This window comes from Quercus robur, chromosome 3 (assembly GCF_932294415.1).
Source record: "Quercus robur chromosome 3, dhQueRobu3.1, whole genome shotgun sequence".
Lineage (NCBI taxonomy): Eukaryota > Viridiplantae > Streptophyta > Magnoliopsida > Fagales > Fagaceae > Quercus > Quercus robur.
Window position 1 is genome coordinate 54800285 of NC_065536.1, and position 18908 is coordinate 54819192.

General features: G+C 39.1%; 3 protein-coding genes across 3 annotated transcripts; all 3 read left to right on the plus strand.

Moving 5' to 3' along the window:
- The first annotated feature begins 897 nt into the window (after positions 1-897).
- LOC126719800 (uncharacterized) lies at positions 898-1956 on the plus strand. The gene has a single exon (XM_050422315.1). It carries the CDS (start codon positions 898-900, stop codon positions 1954-1956), a length of 1059 nt encoding a protein of 352 aa, XP_050278272.1.
- Positions 1957-3253: 1297 nt separating this feature from the next.
- LOC126719801 (uncharacterized) lies at positions 3254-4480 on the plus strand. Its single transcript, XM_050422316.1, has 2 exons — positions 3254-3613; positions 3719-4480. Exons 1-2 carry the CDS (start codon positions 3254-3256, stop codon positions 4478-4480), a joined length of 1122 nt encoding a protein of 373 aa, XP_050278273.1.
- Positions 4481-12329: 7849 nt separating this feature from the next.
- LOC126718412 (peroxidase 5-like) lies at positions 12330-13886 on the plus strand. The gene is made up of 2 exons (XM_050420584.1): positions 12330-12866; positions 13034-13886. Exons 1-2 carry the CDS (start codon positions 12651-12653, stop codon positions 13802-13804), a joined length of 987 nt encoding a protein of 328 aa, XP_050276541.1. The 5' UTR covers positions 12330-12650; the 3' UTR covers positions 13805-13886.
- The last annotated feature ends 5022 nt before the right edge of the window (positions 13887-18908 follow it).

Genomic DNA, 18908 nt, shown 5'->3' on the forward strand with positions numbered 1-18908 from the left:
GGGCTAGAATCATTTACTTGCTGGGCCTGTGCCTCAAAAACCGACCCTACAATTGGCACCATCTGTGGGAAGAACTTGTGTCTCGACAAGTGAGACTGTTAAGAAATGGAAGGATCAGGTTCGCGCCAAACCAGACACGCAGATTCCCAACGGCAGAACAACTTTTTGAATCTCCTACAGGAGAAAAATCAAGACAAACAGCGAGAGGGCAGTGTGAACACCTCCCACATAAGCAGAAGTCGCTCGAAAGGGAAAGATCATGCATCTCATAAGCAAAACGATTGCAAGGCTTTACAGCAAGAAATTGATGACTTAAAGAAAAAGCTGAGCCGAGCAAAGTGAAAGCGTCCTTCACTCGGCTCGGACACTAGCAGTGAGGAGGACAATGAATATAGGCAGAGATCAAGAACCCCTACAAGCGAGACTTTTTCCTATGAGGAAGATCAACCTCGCAAACGTGGTCACAAAAGCCCATCTTACCAAGGCCTAGCCAACGATGCTATGAGCAAAGCCCTGGATCGCATCTCCAGTCGCCTTTCACGCGTAGAATAGAAAGGGCAGAGCTTCCTCGGCGGTTCCATCAACCAACCTTTGCTATATACAATGGTCGGACAGACCCAGTAAAGCATGTAAGTCAGTTTAATCAGAGGATGGCCGTCCATTCCAGGGACGAGGTGTTAATGTGTAAGGTGTTTCCGTCCAGCTTGGGACCTATGGCGATGAGATGGTTTGATGCCCTTAAGCCAAAATTTCATAAATTCATTTAAACAGCTGACACAGGCTTTTGGTTCCCGCTTCATTACCAGCAGTAGAGTCCCTCGGTCCCTAGATTCCCTCATATCCTTGTCCATGCGGGAAGGAGAGACACTGAAGGCCTACTCAGACAGGTACTAGGAAATGTATAATGAGATAGAAGGAAATTACGATGACGTCGCCATTAGTACATTCAAGAGGGGCCTGCCGACAGAGCATGGCTTAAGAAAGTCCCTCACTGGGAAGCCAGTCACTAGCATGCGCCAACTCATGGACAGAATTGACAAGTACAAAAGGGTTGAGGAAGACCAGCAGATGGGGAAGGGTAAAACTAAGGTTGTCCCTCAGGAGAGGAGGGACTTCAAGTTGGACCGCATTATCAACAGTAATAGGCCGAGAAGAGATTACTCAGAACAGTCTGGTTGCACTGGGGCACCAACGGTCCATGCTGTGTTCCGAGAACCACTACACAAGTTCCTAAAGAAGGTAAAGGGTGAGCCATTCTTTCAATGGCCAAGCAGGATGGTAGGTGACCCCTCGAAACATAATCAGAATATGTATTGCGCATACCACCAAGAGCCAGGTCACATCGCCGATAATTGCAGGAATCTAAAAAACCATTTGGATCGGCTTATCCGAGAAGGGAAGTTGAGGCATCTGTTACATTGCCCTGAGGGATGGCAGGAACAGTCAAATATCGAAACCAAACAAAGTACATTGAGGCCACCCATTGGCACAATAAATGTCATTCTTGCCGCACCTGGAAGGACCGGTTCCAACCCTTTCAGAGTAATGTCAGTGGGCAGGTTCCCGGCTGAACCGGGTGACAGGGAATCCAAGAGAGCCAGAGTAATTGCCACGCCCTTAATCGGGTTCTTGGATGAGGACAAACAAGGAACCCTTCAACCCCACGATGATGCCCTAGTCGTCACGCTCAAAATTGGAGGTTATGACATGAAAAGAGTGCTGGTTGATCAAGGCAGCGTCATGGAAGTAATGTATCCTGACTTGTATAAAGGATTGAACCTGAAGCCAGAGGACCTGTCGGCATACGACTCCCCTTTGGTCAGTTTTGAAGGAAAAACCGTCACCCCGAAAGGCATGATTAGGCTGCCTGTACAAACAGATTCAGACATGGGGGAGGTAGACTTCATTGTAGTAGATGCTTACTCCCCCTACACAGCCATCGTGGCCCGACCGTAGCTTCATGCACTAGGGGTTGTGTCATCAACTTTACACAAAAAAGTGAATTATCCATCGGGAGGTCGAGTGAAAGAAGTAGTTGGGAACCAAGGGATGGCCAGGCAATGCATGGTGTCGGCAATCTCACGAAGACCAAATAGTGAACCCCCTCCTCAGCCGAGAAGAGCTTATAGCAATTAGCAACCCAGGTCCCAACGGCGGATAGCAGAGGATCAGCCATGGAGGTGAGTTGCGAGGATCTGGAGAAAGTACTTGTCGGATCAGACCTAAAGAGGTTTTTTCAGCTTGGCTCAGAATTACCGCCCCAAGAGAAGTCAACACTAGTTGATTTTCTCAGACAGAACAAGGACGTATTCGCTTGGGACGCCTACGAGGCCCCTGGGGTCGACCCAGATTTCATCTGCCATCATCTTAATGTTAACCTGGTTATAACGCCTAAGAAGCAGCCTCCTCGGCGACCGTCGAAAGAACACACAGACGCCGTGAGAGAGGAGGTCATAAAATTGAAGAAAGTAGGGGCTATCAAGGAGGTATTCTACCCCAAATGGTTACCAACACAGTTGTGGTAAAAAAGAAGAATGGGAAATGGCGGGTCTGTATAGATTTCACGGACCTAAACAAGGCCTGCCCGAAGGATCCCTTCCCCATGCCGTGGATAGACCGATTGGTGGATTCGACTGTCGGACACCCTCGAATGAGTTTTTTGGACACCTTCCAAGGCTATCATCAGATACCCCTGGCTGCTGAGGACCAAGAGAAAACTGCTTTTGTCACCCCCGTTGGAAATTATCATTATAAGGTGATGCCCTTTGGCTTAAAGAATGCCGGGTCGACCTATCAAAGGATGATGACCAGGATGTTTGAACAGCAGATGGGTAAGAGCGTTGAAGTGTATATAGATGACATGGTGGTAAAAAGCAAATTAGTGGCCAACCACGTTAGAGATCTTGGGGACATCTTTCGAATTATGAGAAAGTACAAGCTACGACTAAACGCATCCAAATGTTCATTTGGGGTTGGATCAGGGAAATTCTTAGGTTACATGGTGACCCACAGAGGTATAGAAGTTAACCCTGACCAAATTAGAGCTATACATAGCCTGCAGCCTCCTCGGAATCCCAAAGAGGTCTAGAAGCTCACCGGCATGATTGCCGCTTTAAACCATTTCATTTCCCGCTCAGCGGAAAGATGCAGGCCTTTCTTCCTCCTATTGCACAAGTGGAAGGGCTTCGAGTGGACTGAGGAGTGTGCTTTAGCTTTCCAATAGCTCAAGGAATACCTCGCCTGACCATCAATTATGTCCAGTCCTGATGCCGACGAGGTGTTGCTCGCCTACATCGCAGTAGCCTCTCATGCAGTGAGCTTAGTGCTAATCCGAGAAGAGAATGGCACGCAACGACCCATTTACTATGTGAGCAAATCACTGCATGAGGCAGAGACCCGTTATCTCCCCCTCAAAAAAGCCATCTTGGCCATCGTACAAGCCACGCGAAAGCTCCCCCACTATTTCCAGGCACACACTGTAGTTGTGCTAACTCAACTTCTGTTGAGATCCATTCTCCGCAACACCGACTACACAGGTAGAATTGCAAAATGGGGAACGATTTTGGGCGCCTTCGACATTAGGTACATGCCTCGCACCGCTGTGAAAGGTCAGGTCCTCACCGATCTAGTAGCTGAATTTGCGGAGCCCACACTAGAAGGAAAGGAAGGGTCAGGATGACTAAGTCCTGATGGGAAACTGATCAGCACAATCTCTTAGCAAGAACACAATTGGTGGAAAGCACACATCGACGGTGCAGCCAACCAAAGGGGCTTAGGGGTGGGGCTCGTTCTGGTCTCCCCTGAAGGGATAACCATCGAAAAATCGTTGAGGCTTGGATTCTCTGCCACGAATAATGAAGCCGAGTATGAGGTACAATTGGAAGAAATGTCAATGATCCAGAAACTGGGTGGAAAATTCGTGAACATGTTTTCGGATTTGAGACTCATCGTGGGACAAGTAAATGGGGAGTTGGAGGCGAAGGATGAAAGAATGCAAGAGTATCTCGTCCAAGTTAAGCACCTGCAGACCCATTTCTATCACTTCCATCTGGTGCATGTATCCAGGAGCAGGAATACCCATGCTGATTCTCTCGTGACGCTCACCACCTCCTTGGCTCAGCCACTTCCTCAGGTTATTTTAGTAGAAGATCTCTACCGTCCAACAACGGAGAAGGCCAATGGAATACGGGTCCACAACGTCAGGGCTGGACCTAGCTGGATGGATCCTCTGGTGCTGTTCTTAAAGCACGACACCTTACCAGACGATAAGAATGAGGCCGACAAGATCAGGAGGAAAGCTTCTCGATTCTGGTTGTCCGAGGACTCCAAACTATACAGGCGCTCGTTCTCAGGGCCATACTTGCTGTGTGTGCACCCAGAGGCTACTGAACTCATCTTGGAGGAGTTACATGAAGGAATTTGCGGAAGTTATACGGGGGGTAGGTTCTTGTCCCATAGGTCCATAACGTTGGGTTACTGATGGTCGAGCATGCATAAAGAGGTGCACGAATATGTGAAGAAATGCGACCAGTGCCAAAGGTTCGCCCCGAATATACACCAGCCAGGCGAAAAACTTAACCCGCTGTCCAACCCTTGGCCATTCGCACAATGGAGCCTAGACATCCTAGGACCATTCCCCAAAGCGGCAGGGAACAAGAGATTTCTTCTTGTCGGCACTGATTATTTCACAAAATGGGTCGAAACTGAGGCATTGGCAAACATTAGGGACGTTGATGCCAAGAAGTTTATTTGGAAAAATATCATCACTAGGTTCGGGACCGCCCACACACTGATCTCGGACAACGGCCTCTAGTTTGACAGCAAAGCCTTCAGAAGATACTGTAATGAGCTGGGAATTACCAACAAATACTCCACGCCGGCTTACCTACAGGGTAATGGGCAGGCAGAAGCCGTCAACAAAACTATAGTGAATGGGCTGAAAAAGAGGTTAGACGACGCGAAAAGGAGGTGGGTTGAAGAGTTGGCCCATGTCTTGTGGACATACCGCACCACACCTCGCAGGTCCACGGAAGAAACCCCCTTTTCGATGACCTACGGAGCTGAGGCTGTCATTCCACTGGAGATAAACTTCCCAACACAAAGGACCACTGCCTTCTGCCCCATTGCCAACAATGGACTTCTGGAAAAAATCTTGGACCTCATCGAAGAAAGAAGGGAAAGCGCAATGGTCCACCTAGCATACTATCAGCAAAAGCTCAAGCAAGGTTACGATGCCAAGGTGAAGCTAAGGCCCTTGGCGCCCGGGGATCTGGTATTGAGGAAGGTCCTGGGCACTGCGAGAAACCTTGCGTGGGGAAAACTCGGACCAAATTGGGAAGACCTATATCGTATCACCTCCATAGCCGGCATAGGAGCCTACTTTTTGGAAGATTTGGATGAACATGTAGTGCCCCACCCTTGGAATGTAAATAACCTGAAAATGTACTGTTATTAATAAAAGACATAATTCTTGGCGCCACACTATTGTACAGCCATTTTCATTAAGTGTTAAACAGAACCTAAGTACTGCCTGGCTCCTCAGACCACAGGCTTGGGGGAAATTAACCTTGAAGCCATTTTCTCTAAGTGTTAAACAGAACCCAAGTACTGCCTGGCTCCTCGGACCACAGGCTTGGGGGAAATTAACCTTGAAGCCATTTTCATTTTCGCTAAGTGTTAAACAGAACCCAAGTACTGCCTGGCTCCTCGGACCACAGGCTTAGGGGAAATTAACCTTGAAGCCATTTTTGCAAGTGTTAAACAGAACCCAAGTACTGTCTGGCTCCTCAGACCACAAGCTTGGGGAAAATTAACCTTGAAGCCATTTTCATTTTCGCTAAGTGTTAAATAGAACCCAAGTACTGCCTAGCTCCTCGGACCACAGGCTTAAGGGAAATTAACCTTGAAGCCATTTTTGCTAAGTGTTAAACAGAACCCAAGTATTGCTTGGCTCCTTGGACCACAGGCTTTGGGGAAATTAACCTTGAAGCCATTTTCGCTAAGTGTTAAACAGAACCCAAGTACTGCCTGGTTCCTCGGACCATAGGCTTGGGGGAAATTAATCTTGAAGCCATTTTCGCTAAGTGTTAAACAGAACCCAAGTACTGCCTGGCTCTTCGGACCACAGGTTTGGAGGAAATTAACCTGGAAGCAGTTTTACCTAATCATTGACTATCACTTTTTACACATTGATTATCATTTTTTACACATTCACTCATTCATGCTTGGTTCTCAACAGTTAGTGGCAGAATAGATATTCATTTATGATGAAAGCAGAAAAGGTATCAGTGCAACAAAATTTAAAGGAAAATGACATCATTCATTGAAATCCAAAAGCGTTCTTTCACATACATTAACAGTACAAAATGTAAGGATTAAAGAAAATAGCTACAGATAAAGTCCTACACTACTTTCCTAAATCCTAACCCTGAGTAGGCTCAGGTTGATAATCTCTTGCCTGAGGTCCCGGAACAACCTCCTTGGCTTACACGACAACATCCCTGATTGAGAGACTGACCTCAGGCGATTTATCCTTCGCGGCCGGCTGCGTCCCCTCAGCTTCAGGCATATGGGAGTTCGAAGTTAGGTCCTTCGTAGGAAGAGGTTCCTCAGGAGCAGCCGAATCGGGAATCTCTCGAATATCTTCCAAGAAAAAGATATTCTCATCTTTCCGGAGATCGGAGTCCGCTGGAACTGCCGCCCGATCCAAGGCTACACCCCAAGACATAGTGATGTAATCCCTGCATACGGCGGCCACCTCTTCAGTCAGCCTAATCTCGATGTCCTTAACACCACGGTCATAAGAGGCTGACACCGCTTTCTCGGCCGCCTCCTTGACCTTTGCTAGCTCGGCCCTGAGATCTGAGACCGCCTGCTTCTCTGTCGCGAGCTTGCCTCGGACTGTTGGAGCTGTTGGCGTAGATCCTTAGCCTGCTTGGTGGTATTTTTAAGTCTGGCCTTGGCGCTTGCGCGACCCTTCTGCGCCTCCTTCACCTTGCTGCTCAGGCGATCCTTTTCCTGCCTAAGGGTGCCGGCGGCCTTCTCAGCAGCGAGGCGGGAATGAGCCTCATTGTGCAGGTCCTCGTGAGCCTTCTTGGCCCACTCCTTGGCAACAAAAATTTGTTGAGTGACCTACGCCAAAAAATAGAAGCCAAATTAAAAGAAAATGACGAACAAATAGGTACGGAATAAGAAAGCTAGATAAAAGAAGTCTTACTTACCATAGCCATGTCTCTCTTCAGTGACATGAAATGGTCTGGTTACCGAGTAGCCCGAAGACCCTCCATATCTCGAGGCAAAAGGAGGGGCCGTTGCAGGGCCTCGGCCAGGAATGACGCCTGTCCTCACTGGGCTTCCCAGAGAGTTGTGTCCCAAGAGATCGGAGCGCCATCCAACTCGAGCAGTGGCGATCAGGTCCGCTGTTCCCTCCGAATAGCATCCTCGTCTCGGCTGTCAACGGACCTGGTCCTCTTCTCCTTGGGCTCTTTACCCTTCTTCTGATGCTTGGCCTTTTCAAGGCCGGCCTCGCCCTCCTCCAATTCCTCCACGGGCCTTTTCCGCCTCAAATTGGGTATAGGCTGTAGCGTTGGGTCGGACATGGGAGGAAGGGGAGGAGGAGCTTTGGAGGTAGTTTGTTCCTTTGGGGCATCCTTGGAAGATTGCCCTTTGTTCCTGTTGGAAAGGAGGCCCCTGAGACCAGACCTGCGTTTCAATCATTGATCTGGCACCCAACCGTCAGATTGAAAGGATATAAAACCGCTAAACGCAATAATTAGCATCTCATGGGTCATTAAACGCCTTCAGCATTAATGAGGCACGTGGGAAGCATATCTCCGCACGGGTGAAGCAGGAATCCACAATAAATGATCCTATGAATGTCAAAATCCTGCCTTTCCTCCTCAGACAAGAGAGAAAGAGTTGGAATTTTGAGGGGCTATTGTAGGGGTAAAATTCCTAAGTCAAACAATGGGCCTTGGACCCCGTACAGAGTCCAGCCATGATTAAGGGGGAAAAGGGACACCAAAAGACTTCCAGCTCAACCCTGTTGAGCCCAACTTATTTAAAAGACGTCCGAGGAGGAATGTCTCCTCGGACGTACCAAATACGGGTCCAATGTGCGCCCTATCCATAGTGAAGAATCATCCCAAACGAATATGGGTAGTAAGGATGAGCCTCACAAAGCAGGAAGAAGGAAGAAAATGTAAGACGTCCAGGGGGAAACCACAACTGCTGCATTAAATGCAAGGAAGCTACTTTTCCAGCCGCATTAATGTAGAGAAGACAGGCGAACAGTGTTACATTGGCCAATGCAACTCACAAAAAGATAGGGTGGATGTCCGATGGGACAGGCACTCAAGTGAAGGTCTAGATGGTTAACAAGTGTAAGGCTCTTATTAATTAAAGGAGGCTATATAAGAGAAGGAAATCCCCATGAAGAAGGGATTCGAAAAAAGGGAAGAAAAAGGAGATAGAGAGAGAGAAAGGATTGCTATAGTCTTTAATCAGAACCAGAGGTGCACCCATACGTCTCCTCGAACCGAACACCCTGTGGACATAAAGGAGATATTCTTACATTCAAACTGCTGCATGGCATACAATTAACTAACATTCACTTCGTCAAGCCCTAGTTCTGTAACCCGCTCTCTACAAATTCATTGTCTAGGGTTCTTTAGGCCAGAATCACTTACTTGCTGGGCCTGGGCCTCAAAAACCGACCCTACAATGAGTCTAATTAATTATAACTTAGTAGACTTCCTCTTTTTGCCAATGTTGGAATTAGGTATCTAACACTTAACCTTTTGAGAGTTTTATTTATTTGTTTTGGGTGGTGCTTGGGTTTTAGATTTAAGCCTTTGGCTTGTGCTGAAATAATTTCGGATAAAGTTGCCTAGGAATTTAGGCTTAAGGAGGCTTTAATGCATTGCTAAAAGACTTGAGCTGTGGTTGAAGTTGCTTCTTTTGAAAGTAGAAACCTGGAAGCCATTTGATTAATTTAGGACTATGTTATAGGCTTTTTGCTTGAAAGGCTGGATTTGGGAGTTATTTGTTAATTTGTTGGGTTGGTAGAAACCTTGGATCTCGTTGGGCTTTGAGGCCCAATACTGTGCATTTTTTTTTTCATTGAGGTTGCCTTAGCTAAATAAAACCAGAACAAAAAAGGGTCCTAAACCCCCTTGAAACTACTATATTTTTCTAATTCAACTAACTAGATTATTATCTTGATAAATATTCCATTAATTTAGTTATTTAGTTTTTTGGTTAATTGATGGTAGATGATAGATGGGGGATAGGAGTTTTGAACCTTAATTCTTTTTCTTTAAAAAAAAAAAGGGGGAACAGGCTATGTTAACATTATTTTTTCAAAAAAAAAGAATGAAGGAGAGAATAAATGAAAGAAACCCTTTATTTCATCAACACAATCAGAGCTCCTCTTAAATAACACAACAAATTTAGGACATTTATGACCACATGATGTATATAGTGTATTTTTCCAACTAATAATTATAAGGCGAAAAACACATTTTGGTCCCTACATTTTCAGTCGATTCCCGTTTTAGTCTCTAAGTTTTTTTTTACCGCTTTTAGTCCCTCTCCTGAAAAACGGTTCCATTTTGGTCCCTACCGTTACATCATAAACGAATATTGCTGATGTGAAACGGCATGCACTGTTGGCCTGACGTGGCCATTAAAATAATAATAAAAAATGCCACGTCAGCATTTAAATTAAAAAAATTAATTTATTAATTTTAACTAAATAAAAAAAATTAAAAACAGAATTAAAAACTAAAAATCATATGAATTAAGATCTAAGTGTGTCTTGAACAAGAATACCAAGAACACAAACTCAAATCCAAGAACACAAACCCAGAAATTTTAAAAAAAAAAAAAAAAAAAACCATCAAAGCATTAGTTCAAACCCAGATCTCCGCCGATCCAAACCTACGCACACATCACAGCACACAAGCTCAAATCCAAGAACACAAACCCAGAAATTAAAAAAAAAAAAAAAAAAAAAACCATCAAAGCATTAGTTCAAACTCAGATCTCCGCCGATCCAAACCTACGCACACATCACAGCACACAAGCTCAAATCCAAGAACACAAACCTAGAAATTAAAAAAAAAAAAAAAAAAACCATCAAAGCATTAGTTCAAACCCACTCCGATCTCCGTCGATCCAAACCCATGCACACATCACAGCACACACCCAGTTTCGGTCACGCCCAGATCAACCTAGAAACCCACCGATCCAAACCCACGCACACATCACAGCACACACCCAGCTCCGGTCACGCTCAGATCAACCCAGAAATCCACCACCCAACAAATACCAAATCAGAACAATCACTTACCCAAACCACAACTTACTGATTTGTTTTCCGTTTCACTCAATGGAGATATCTCACAATCCACACTGATCTAAGCTTCACGCCGATCTGAGAGTGAGGACCGTTTGGTTCTCCACAAAAAAAAAAATAATAATAATAAAAAAATAAAAATCTAAGCTCCGATCTGAGAATGAGGAAGGATAGAGAGACTGAGATCTACGGATTCGAAGATCCAAACCCAGAAATTGATGTGTTAGCTATGGGTTCAAAAGGGTTTTTCAGTTTGGGTTTTTGAGAGATGAGTGTTAGGGGAGATGGTTTTTGGGGACTTAACGTTTTTGAGAGATGAGTGTTAGGGGAGATGGTTTTGTTTTCGGGGAAGGAGAGTTTTTTTATTATCCGGTTCTAGTTTTAGTTAATTGAAGAAGTGTCAGGTGGATAAATAGTGAAAAATACCTTCTTCTTTTTTTTGTTTGTTTTTTAAATTTCTGGGTTTGTGTTCTTGGTGTTCTTGTTCAAGGCACACTTAGATCTCAATTCATATGATTTTTAGTTTTTAATTCTGTTTTTAATTTTTTTTATTTAGTTAAAATTAATAAATTAATTTTTTTTAATTTAAATGCTGACGTGGCATTTTTTATTATTATTTTAATGGCCACGTCAGGCCAACAATGCATGCCGTTTGCCACATCAGCAATATCCGTTTATGATGTAACGGTAGGGATCAAAATGGAACCGTTTTTCAAGAGAGGGACTAAAAGCAGTAAAAAAAAAAACTTAGGGACTAAAACGGGAATCGACTGAAAATGTAGGGACCAAAATGTGTTTTTCGCCTAATTATAAACATGATGTAGGATGTGAACAACTTGCCCATTGATTTTTCTATGGTCCATTATATGTACAATTGTCAAATGGGAAAAATATTACTCTAAGTTTGTGCTCACGGAAATTTTCACACCCTCTCTAAACCAGGTGTTCTGGTGGTCTCATATCGAGTGAATGGTTATTCAATGTGATGGAGTATGTGACACTTTATGTGGAGTTTTTATCTAGCCGAACTTAAATAATTATGAAGAAAAGTGTGAGAAATGTTGAGGGGTTGAACTAAGCTAAAAGTTGTCTTTTTATAACTATTCATTTTGTCTTAGTCCACCAAATAAAAGGTTGGATTTGTAAGTTGAGAATGACATTTTACCAATCAAAGAGGACCTTTTCCTTAAGATGACTAATAAATGATTATCTAAAATGAGTTCCAACTGATAATGAAATGCTGGCTACTTGGTCAATTAATGGGAGATCCAGGTAGTTTGTCATACTTAATCATGAAAATTATTAGGTACTCTCTCCTTTATTATGTGAATGGTAGATTAAGGTATAAATTTAATAAGTATGCCCTATTGCTATTATGTGAGAGGAGAGGGCATGTTATTATATTTTGAAAATACAGAATAATTACTCGGTTGATCATTTGTTTTCTCAATTATAATACTATACATAAAATGAGATAAATAGATTTTTATAAAAAATATAATGGAATAGAAAAGGATATATATATATATATATATTTTAAATTCTAGTTTCCTAGTCTATTTGAAAATCTATAAAATAAATTAGGAACAAAAAAATTTATTTCTCTTAATTATTGAGGAAAATGATCATTTCCCTAATTTCTTACCTGCCACGCGCTTGAAAAACTATCAAACAGTAGAATAAATGAATAATGGTGGGATCCACTATCCCTTTCAGTACTTCTCTTCCACCCATTTCCTTTGTCCTAATCAAGATGTTAAAATATAATGAAAAACTATACAAAGATGCAGAAAATTAAGCTCATTGACCTAGTCTGCAGTAGGTGCATGTCTGTGGGGTATTTACGTACGTACATTATTGTACCTTCCTACCTTTCCCACTGCCAAGTTGACATCTGGGATGTCACATCCCTAACAGTCAAAGAACATAAATGCATCACTACCTACTCAATTTCTAATGGGCTAATAGGATGGAAGATCTTGTAAAATAAGCTACTGCACGTTGGAGTGAGCCAAAGAGGACTGTTTCCTCTTTGTTACCATGGAAACCCTCAAACTTAGACAGCTTCAAGTCTCTCTTCTATGCCGCAATAAATGATTTGGTTTACAGAGTAAAACTGCCAGTCCCATCTTCACTAACTTCATTCCTATAAATACTTGGCTAACAACAACCTTTATCTTCATCTCCATCTTGCTTATAATATTCTTCTTTAGCTGTTCTTTCTCTGCTCTTTACTCTCAGTCTTATTCATTCCCTCATTAGAGTATTGCAGTGTTTGAGTTGTAGAGTAACTATGGTAACAATCAAATTTTGCTTGGTTTTCTTTGTTACTATGTCTATGATGGTGTCAATGTCACTGGCGATGCCATCACTCAAAGTGGGTTTCTATCAATCAACTTGTCCTTCTGCAGAGACCATTGTGAGAAACACTGTGAACAAAGCTGTGTCAAGTAACCCTGGCCTAGCTGCTGGCCTCATCAGAATGCATTTTCATGATTGTTTCGTCAGGGTATGTTAATTAGCTCTTTGAAACACCAATTAACTTGTAATATGTTAAACCGAAACTGTACCTACATCTGTAGTCCCTTTTGCTTCTTTTTTTTCTCCGAGTATACCATATAAGCTACTTAATTACTAAGATGTGGAGTTTAATATTGTACATGTTATCTATGCCAGGGTTGTGACGCTTCTGTCCTACTTGATTCAACCCCTGGAAATCAAGCCGAGAAGGACAATCGAGCCAACAATCCAAGCTTAAGAGGCTTTGAAGTGATATTTGAAGCAAAGGCTAAACTTGAAGCTCAATGCCCACAAACAGTCTCATGCGCAGACATTGTTGCATTTGCTGCTCGTGACAGTGCTTACAAAGTTGGAGGCATAAGTTACATGGTGCCATCAGGACGCCGTGATGGCAGGGTATCACGTAAGGATGAGCCCGATCAAAACCTTCCACCACCTACCCTCAATGCTCAGGAACTAGAAGAAAGATTTGCACAAAAAGGACTTAGTCTTGATGAAATGGTGACACTTTCTGGGGCACATTCCATTGGAAGGTCACATTGTTCTTCTTTCTCAGAGCGATTATACAATTTCAGTGAAACAAATCTACAAGACACTTCAATGGATCCCATATTTGCTAGAGACTTAAAGACCAAGTGTCCGAAAAATGCTAATAATGGCAACGATCCAATAGTACCTCTTGATGTACTTACACCATATAGGCTTGATAATAAGTACTATAAAAATTTGAAGAACCACCATGGCTTATTGACCTCTGATCAATCTCTTTTGAGCAGCACTTCAACGGTTGAAATTGTTAGAAATAATGCAAGGCACGGTCAAGCATGGGCTTATAAGTTTGGGGCAGCTATGGTAAAAATGGGTTACATTGATGTGCTTACAGGAAGTCAGGGTGAGATAAGGAAAAATTGTAGGTTTGTGAACTAAATATATATTATAGGCTTATTTGTGTGACTGTTGAAACTTTTTTGTATGATTTACTTACGTATTTGTATCATTTTTCTGTGTTGATTCAAGTGTAAATTCGTTCTTTTGAAAGTTTGTGAGTGAATTTTGTTGAGACATTAATGGGATAAATTGGTATTTGTTAGATGTTACAAAATGTGCAAAGCATTCGTTTGTGGATCTTGAGGTTTATGTTCATTGCTTTATTTACGATCTTTTTTTTTTTAATGATACCGAAATATGTGAAGTGATTGTAACACAAACAGACATAATTACTTGAAAGTGCTATTAACCAATTCGCTGACCCTAATTTAGATTTTGATTTTTTATTCAATATATTTTAATACATTAAATTCATAGTTGACCATCAACTTTATTTATTTATTTATTATTATTATAACTGGAGATATCTATCTTTTTATTATTATTAATTCTTATAATAATAAATGGTTATTTAAAACTAAGTTCTCTGTATCGAGAGAAGTAGACAATACTATTGAGTTATAAGGCACTTAGGGCTTGTTTGGTTAAAAAAAATGGTCACTCATCACTTATCACTCAATTTTCGTCACTCATCACTCATCACTTAAAATACCCCAACTCTCTACACCTCACCCGTTTGGCACCATCACTTATTTGTCATCACTCAATATTTTTCAATTGTTTGTGGGCCCCATACCTATAATTTGGTGCAGCTTTTACTTTTTTTTTTCTTCAACCCCAATACCCAAACTCACAGAACCCAGTTGAAAAAAAAAAAAAAAAAAAAAAAAAAAAAAAACCTCACCGAACCTAGTGAGGAAAAAAAAAAAAAAGAGTCAAAAGTTGTGGCTTACTTGACTTGTGGGTCCCTCAATGTATGTTTAATTACAGAAATGTCATTAAAAACAAAGTTATGGAAACTAAAAACACATAAAATGTACTTTCAGTTTCCATAACTCATCACTCAAAAATTAGAGAATTGAGTGATGGAAACAATGATCCAAAACTCATCCAAACAAATGCTCATCCATGGGACCCACACGATTTGGATGATGGAAACAGAAAATTGAGTGATATCACTCAAAACTCATCCATCCAAACAAGCTCTTATCTTTTTTACACACACTTTTTTATTTCCTGCTTCTTTTACCTTTTTTTTTTTAATAGAAATTTTTTTAAGCATTTAGCAAACTCAAATTCACCTCAGAGATTTAAAAAGCCTCATTGCACAAAGTGCATGTGATGAGACTAGTATTATTTATGGTGTCATAGATAGTCGAACAAACAAAAAAAAAAAAAAAAAAAAGGACAAATTTACTTCTTATTCTAAAGAAAAATAAAATCAATCAAATAATTTTTAAAATAATTTTTTTGTGGTCGTTAAAATTCATGCAATCATAAATAAATTCAACAAAAAAATTATCTTACATATTTAATTATTAAGTTATATTCAATTTAAAGATTTTTTTTTTTTTGAAAATGACGTACTTAATTTTGTTAGAATTTTTAAAAAGAATATCAAATCTAATTTAATAGGGTTTTGTTTAATATTTGATTGTTTTATTGAAAAGAAGATGACAAAATTTAAATCAACATAGTTTATGGACGGAGGCATGCATTGACTATGGGGGACAATTGCCCCCCCCCCCCCCCCCCCCCATTTAAAAAAAAAAAAGATATTAGTGTGTGTACATATATATATTTGTTCTATAAAATTATATTTTGTCCCCCTCAACAATATCATTAATTCTTTTTAGAGTAACAGCAAAGTTACAAATTCATCTACAACATTTTACCAGTTCCCATCTGAGCTTATCACTCACATCACTTTTTTACTTACAAATAATCACTCACTATATCAACAATATACTTCTAGCATTTTTCTCAATTTAAAGGTCATTAAAAAATTTATAGATCTAAATTCTAAAAAAAACATATACTAGCCCAAAAACATTTGTGCAACAACAAAAATCACCAATAGCAAAGCTAAAAAAAATTAAGTTTAATTAACCAATTTTACTCAAACAAACAACTAGCCTTTTAAAAAGTTTTAAAATGAATAATTTTGTCTTTAATCAGTAGATGCACACATCAAAAACTCAAAAAAAAAAAAAAAAAAAAAAAAACCTCAGCGACTAAGAACTTGTAGATCTAGAAGTTGAAGTCACCCCCCTTAACTCAAAATTGTGGCTCCATCCTTGACATACATTGACACTATTTCTAAGGCTAAAATGGTTAAATACCACTATTTGACAAAATATGTAAGGATCTACGATTGTTTTGGAAATATATATGGATGTACTACTCTTTTGGAACTTGAGTTTGCTGTATAACTCGAGTTCTAGAAACTTGAGTTCTTTGAAAAAATAGTTTTCAAGTTTGCCATACTGTTTTTTTTATAAAACTTGAGTTCCTGGAACTCGAGTTACATAAAAAATTGGTGGCTATTTTTCATGGGACTCAAGTTTGTGAAATACAAGTTATACGATAACTCGAGTTTTAAAAAAGTGATAAATTCCTAATTATTTTGCAAACAATGATAGATCCCTATATATTTTGCCAAATAGTGGTATTTGGCCATTTTGGCCTTATTTCTAATCATAAATACTAAAAATATGTTATAATTAAAAAAAATTAAATATTGATTTTTACCAGACAACTAAATATATTAGAATTAATAATAATGACGTGAAAAAAAATTTATACATATTACATATTTAGTCAAAAGTATTAATTCAGAATAAAATTAGTTGCATGGCTAACGTGGATGGTGGATGATTAAATGAACATCAGCCCTCTAATTCAACCATTTTTTTACATGATGGAACTTAGCCAATAATGTTGTTCTTTAGAGGAAATTGACTTGTGAATAGTTTGTCAAATATAATTAGACTTACTCATTGTTGAGGTGTAAATTGGATTTTAACTTGTTGCTATGTGGTCTAACATTGTCTACCTAACAGCTATTAGTCGAGATCATCCAAGAAAGGTCACTCATGCTTGGATTAATGTTGATGTTCAAGATGACTCTTTTTTTGAAGCTAAAGGGGGACTCCTTACTATTATTAGTTCTCTTTCTATGAGTTAGATCATAGGTGTGTTTGTATAAGCTATTCGAAAATTGTGTTTTGAGTTTAAGATGAATGTTTGTAAAAAAATTATAAAGAATTATGGTTGCAAAACAGAGTTTTTGGTTTTAAAAACGCTATTTTAAACTCCCAAAACACCTAACCAAATCAAACCCATGTTATTTTTAGCACGTGTGTGAGCATATTATAATCTTGACTAAAAAAAAAAAAAAAACCCACTAGTTTCGTTACTCAAATTGTAAAAGCAACTCTTACTGATAATAATTCTTAATCTATGAGCCTAGTATCTGAAAGTAGTTATACTTTCCATGTTGTCATTCACCACCTATAATTAATCCACAATAATGGTATGGAAAAATAAACTATACTATTAATTAAGTAGCAATATAAGATATAATATCTAAAAAATTGTACCTAGTTTTAATTCCTTTGTAATTGTACACAAGCTCTTATACGAACTCTACATTGGGTGAAATGCATGTCATTTTTCCTGTAGATCAAGTGTAGGTGAGATGTTGTAATCATCTATATAACATTTAAAAAGTATTTATTGTTGACAAGCTCTTGATGAGTCATATTAGCATAGCATTTCAATTTAGTTCGACGTATTCAGTCTATTTTGATCCACTTCAGTCCACTTTAGTCATTAGGTCCAATTCAATGGTCCACTTTGGTCCATTTAGTCCACTTTGATGATACTTTGGGAGGAGAGATTTGTGTAGAAAAAATTGCTACTTTATTGACAGTTATGTCTCATTTTTAGCTTAATGTTGGTAGGTTCTTAATCAGGGATAGACCCAGGTGTGGGTTCAGGCCCCCTTAGGTCCAATTTTTTTTTTTTTAATCATTCTATATTTCATTTTTGCAGTTGGGTCCCATTCTCCCCGATCAGTCTAGTTAGCTTAACCCAAAAAGCAACTATCCAACCCAAAAAGTTATAAAAAAAATAAAAATATTCATAATGGTGATTGTATTTTAGGGAAAAAAAAAACTATTTTACCTCCAAAGAATAAAAAAATATGTGTTATTGGAGAAGATAAAGCTAAATTTTTTGCAATTACATACCAGTTTACTGTAGCAAGTTGTTAAAAATAAAATAAAATATTTTATTAAGATTATATCTCTTCATTTAATTAAAAAATTCAAATTCTATCTCTTCCTTATTATTTTAATGAGTTGTTTATATTATTTTAAATGAAGTGATAAAAAAAAATAGAACATTTGATTTTTGGTGTATTGTAAAGTGAAGTGGTAAAATAGATAAAGTAATTTTTTGAGGTATTAAAAGCTAAAATTTTAACACTACCACTGTGAATGCTCTAACTAAAAAAAAATCCTAAACTGCCTAGTATTAAAAAAAAAACATTATTTTGTTTTTGTTTTTATCTTTGTTGGTAGATAATTGCATCTTAATGTATTTAAAAATAACAATTTTGTGTATTTATAATTTTTTAATACTATATGGATGTCTATATGAATTTTTTTTTTTAATACTCCGATCTCTACTAGTTTAAAATCCTGGGTCCGTTCCTGTTCTTAATAAAATGACAATTTTCTTGTGTTAGTAAAGTCTTTTATATATATATATATATATATATATATAAGTAGGAGATTTACATATATCTACTCTCTCTGTAGGTCATTCAAGATTTATAGAGATGATGAATCATTTGTAAGAAGTACTAGAAACAAATTTCAACCACACATTAGATTATTTACAAAAATATCTTGTCATATATAATAATTAAAAGTAAAATGAATTATGTTTCCTTAAAAAAAAAAAAAAAAAAAAAAAACTTACTACATTTTAAAAATAACTTATTGCATTATGCCATATAATTTTTTTTAGGAAAAAAAAAAAAAATTGTATCAACTATATACTTCGTTATAAAGTAATTACATCATTCTAAGAGCGGGTTCAAAACTAACATTTATAAGTCTCATCTACTATTTTCATTTTTTACTAACAAAAAAACAAATCGTCAAATTTTTCGTGCATTGTGTAGGTCTATGAC

What these genes read in the sequence shown, in the direction of transcription:
- LOC126719801 (XM_050422316.1), top strand. Translation starts at nt 3,254, where the DNA reads ATGTCCAGTCCTGATGCCGACGAGGTGTTGCTCGCCTACATCGCAGTA. An exon ending in GCACCGCTGTGAAAGGTCAG is followed by an intron (nt 3,614 to 3,718) that starts GTCCTCACCGAT and finishes ACAATCTCTTAG; the next exon opens with CAAGAACACAATTGGTGGAA.
- LOC126718412 (XM_050420584.1), top strand. Translation starts at nt 12,651, where the DNA reads ATGGTAACAATCAAATTTTGCTTGGTTTTCTTTGTTACTATGTCTATG. An exon ending in TTCATGATTGTTTCGTCAGG is followed by an intron (nt 12,867 to 13,033) that starts GTATGTTAATTA and finishes TATCTATGCCAG; the next exon opens with GGTTGTGACGCTTCTGTCCT.
- LOC126719800 (XM_050422315.1), top strand. Translation starts at nt 898, where the DNA reads ATGTATAATGAGATAGAAGGAAATTACGATGACGTCGCCATTAGTACA.